General features: G+C 56.0%; 1 protein-coding gene across 1 annotated transcript in view; it reads left to right on the top strand.

Annotated features, from left to right (window-relative positions):
* Window positions 1–610: 610 nt before the first annotated feature.
* Keap1 (kelch like ECH associated protein 1) overlaps window positions 611–3,899 on the top strand; it is a 7,032-nt gene continuing 3,743 nt past the window's right edge. Inside the window, exons 1-2 of the mRNA XM_010635041.3 lie at window positions 611–1,467; window positions 3,546–3,896. Coding sequence (XP_010633343.1) covers window positions 829–1,467; window positions 3,546–3,896 — 990 coding nt within the window. The 5' untranslated portion in view covers window positions 611–828. The remainder of the gene's footprint in view (window positions 1,468–3,545; window positions 3,897–3,899) is intronic.

Genomic DNA, 3,899 nt, shown 5'->3' with positions numbered 1-3,899 from the left:
GAGAGGGCGGCGCGCCCGGCCAGCCGTCAGCGAGAACCCACCGGGCGACATTGCGCGGTGCCAGGCCTTAGGCGAGGTGGGGCCCCACGGAGGAGCAGTGGGTGCCCTGCGCCCTGAGGCTCGGGGTGGGGGCGACAGGGACCTCAGAAAACCAGGCAAGGGGAGCCTTTCTGCTCCCCATGGAAGTAGGGAGGACGTGGCTCTGGGTTGAGCCCCGAATCCGGGTGCCCCAGCAGATCCCGGCCCTTCTCCTTCCTCTTTCAAACCGCAGCGCGTCCCTGCCCCGACTCCGTGGTCTCCAGGGTCTCCGGGAATCCCTGCATCTCCTGCGCTGCGCAGGCCCTTAGATTCCCAAACCGCCCCTTGCCTGCTTCCCCGGGGCCTTTGCACTTGCTGCCTGAGCCGCCTGAACAACTCCCTCCCACCCCTTTTCTAGTTCATCTGTGTCTCGGCTCCCACGTCACCATCTCTGAGGCCTGAATTACCTGATTTAAAGTAACAGCCCCTAGGTGACCAAGTAATCTACGCGTGGTCACACTGCCGATGCTATTTTTTCCATTTGCTTATTTATGTATTTATTATTTTCGAGACAGGGGCTCACTGTGTAGTTCAGGCTGGCCTTGAACTCGCAACGATCTTCCTGCCTCAGCCTCCTGAGTGTTGGGATCACAGGCGCGCATCACCACGCTCGGCTAGGAATCCCTGTCTTTCAGTAAGGAGGCCCGGCAGGTGCTGGCGTGGCCCAGGCCCGGCCGCAGCCCTTGTCCTCTCCCTCCTCCAGGCCTCTGAGTGCCACTCCTGATCTTGCTCCTTGTCACCTGGGACCCCATGCAGCCGGAACCCAGGCCTAGCAGGGCCGGGGCCCGCAGCCGCTTCCTGCCCCTGCATTCCGAGTGCCCCGAGGGGGCCGGGGACACGGTGATGTACGCGTCCACCGAGTGCAAGGCCGAGGTGACCCCGTCCCAGGATGGCAACCGCACCTTCAGCTACACGCTGGAGGACCACACGAAACAGGCCTTCGGCATCATGAACGAGCTGCGTCTCAGCCAGCAGCTGTGCGACGTCACCTTGCAGGTGAAGTACGAGGACATCCCCACGGCGCAGTTCATGGCGCACAAGGTGGTGTTGGCCTCGTCCAGCCCCGTGTTCAAGGCCATGTTCACCAACGGGCTGCGCGAGCAGGGCATGGAGGTGGTGTCCATCGAGGGCATCCACCCTCTGGTCATGGAGCGGCTCATCGAGTTCGCCTACACCGCGTCCATCTCCATGGGCGAGAAGTGCGTGCTGCACGTCATGAACGGCGCTGTCATGTACCAGATCGACAGCGTCGTGCGCGCCTGCAGCGACTTCCTGGTGCAGCAGCTCGACCCCAGCAACGCCATCGGCATCGCCAACTTCGCCGAACAGATCGGCTGTACTGAGCTGCACCAGCGCGCGCGCGAGTACATCTACATGCACTTCGGGGAGGTGAGCCCGGAGGGGACTTGGGGACAGTGGTCCGGAGAAGGGCTGGGGGCAGATAGGTGTCATCACCCTCTCCCCCGGGGACGAGAAGGGCCAAGGCTGGGAACTGGACACAGGCGGGGTGGCCCACGCCTGTGATCCCAGCACTCGGGAGGCTGAGGCAGGAGGATCTCCTGGTGAGTTCGAGGCCAGCCTGGAGTACATAACAAGACCTTGTCTCAGAAGGATAAAAGTAAAAAAGGCTGGGGGCTGGGACTTCAGCTCAGTGTCACAGTGCCCACCCTGCAAGTGCAAGGCCCTGAGTTCAGTCCCCATACCTAGGGGAAAAAAAGGCTGGGAACCCGAGGAAACCCAGGTCCTGTGCTCCTAGTCAGCAAATCTGGGCTGATTATCTGATAAGCGTGTGGTCTTCGTGGGTCACTGGGTGCCCTGGATTCCCTGCGGTCAAAGGTGGGGACAGAGTGTGGCGAACCATGATAGCAGCCAATCCCCGGGTGCCCTGAGCAGGTGGCCAGCCTGCAAATATTTATTAAGCACCTGTGACGACACACACTGCAAGTTTGACCCTTAGTCTTGTTTCCTTGGGTGCACACAGTGTTGTCTTTGTACTGGTTTCTACTTTCATTTTCATTTCTCTGTGCAGGAAGTTGTCAAGAGAAAATAATCCAGAGTTAATTTTCAGAAGATCACAAAAGCAGGGCTGGGCATTTAGCTCAATAGCACTGCACCTGCCTTGCAAGTGCAAGGTCCTGAATTTGATGTCAGTACCCCTCCCCCCCAAAATCATAAAATTTGCCAGGTATGGTGCACCTGCCTGACTCTGGGAGGCTGAAGCAGGAGGGTCACAAGTTCCAGCCCAGCTTAGGAAGGTTAGACACTCAGTGAGACTCTGACTCAGAATAAAAAATAAAAAGGGCTGGAAATGTACCTAGTGTGAAGGCCATGGGTTCAGTCCCAAGTTATGCAAAATGTAAAATAAAATACTGCATGTCTCTGGGGTAGGGATGTAGCTCAGGGGTAGAGTGTTTGTCTACCACACATGAAGCTCTGGGTTCTATCCCCAGCACCTTAGGGAGGAAAAAAAGAAACTATTGTCTTTGTCCATTCACCTATACCTGTACTACCTGTCTGGCATGAAATATTAGCTCATTTAATCCACACAATTTAGAGATTCCTTCTACTTGACTACCTATGTATCTATCTATTTATTTATTTATTTTGGTACCAGGGATCAAATTCCAGCCCTTGTGCTTCTGAGACAGTCGGTGGAACCAGTGAGCCAAATCCCCAGCCCTCTATTTATTTATTGAGACAGGATCTCACTTTGTAGTCAAGGCTGGCACTGAACTCACTGTGTATCCCCAGGGTGGTCTGGATCTCATGACAGTCCTCCTGCCTCAGCCTCCCAGACACTAGGATAACAGGAGTGCACCACCACGCCCCGAGACTCATACTAATTGAAACTATATTTCACAGATAAGAAAACTGAGACTGTCAAAGGCCGGTTGAGTAAATGGTCCAAGATCATTGAATGAAACCAGGCGTGGTGGTGCACGCCTGTCATCCCAGCAGTGTGGGAGGCTGAGGCAGGAGGATTCCAAGTTCCAGACCAGGGGGAAATTTAGCCAGACCTTATTTTAAAAAAATTCTTTAGGGCCAGGGATTTAGCTGGGATTCCGGGCAGGGATTCTGCTTGTCTGCCTTGAAAGCCCAAGGACCAGTGTTTGATCCCTGGTACCAAAAAAAAAAAATCTTTTTTCTTTTCTTTTTTTTTTTTTTTGAGACAGGGTCTCACTATGTAGTTGAGACTGACCTGGAACTCACTGTGTAGCCCAGGCTGGTCTTGAACTCACAGTGATCCTCCTCCCTCAGCCTCCTAAGTGCTGGGATTACAGGTGTGCGCCACCACACCCAGCCCCTCAAAATTCTTTAAAAGGACAAAAGAACAGGGGATGTGGCTCAGTACAAAGACCTTGTGTTCCATCTCTCTCCCTCACACACACACACACACACACACACACACCTGGTGCCTTTGGGAAGGACCCATGGGAATCAGCCTGTCACACGAGCGCCCTCTGCAGGTGGCCAAGCAGGAGGAGTTCTTCAACCTGTCCCACTGCCAGCTGGCGACGCTGATCAGCCGGGATGACCTGAACGTGCGCTGCGAGTCCGAGGTGTTCCACGCGTGCATCAACTGGGTTAAGTACGACAGCGAGCAGCGGCGCTTCTACGTCCAGGCGCTGCTGCGCGCCGTGCGCTGCCACGCGCTCACCCCACACTTCCTGCAGATGCAGCTGCAGAAGTGTGAGATCCTGCAGAGCGACGCGCGCTGCAAGGACTACCTGGTGCAGATCTTCCAGGAGCTCACGCTGCACAAGCCCACGCCGGCCATGCCCTGCCGCGCGCCCAAGGTGGGCCGCCTCATCTACACGGCC

Source organism: Fukomys damarensis, unplaced genomic scaffold, assembly GCF_012274545.1.
Source record: "Fukomys damarensis isolate Sample0158 unplaced genomic scaffold, DMR_v1.0_HiC HiC_scaffold_37, whole genome shotgun sequence".
In the NCBI taxonomy this organism is placed as follows: Eukaryota; Metazoa; Chordata; class Mammalia; order Rodentia; family Bathyergidae; genus Fukomys; species Fukomys damarensis.
Note: the sequence above shows the minus strand (reverse complement) of the source record. Positions and strands in the feature narration are given on the sequence as shown.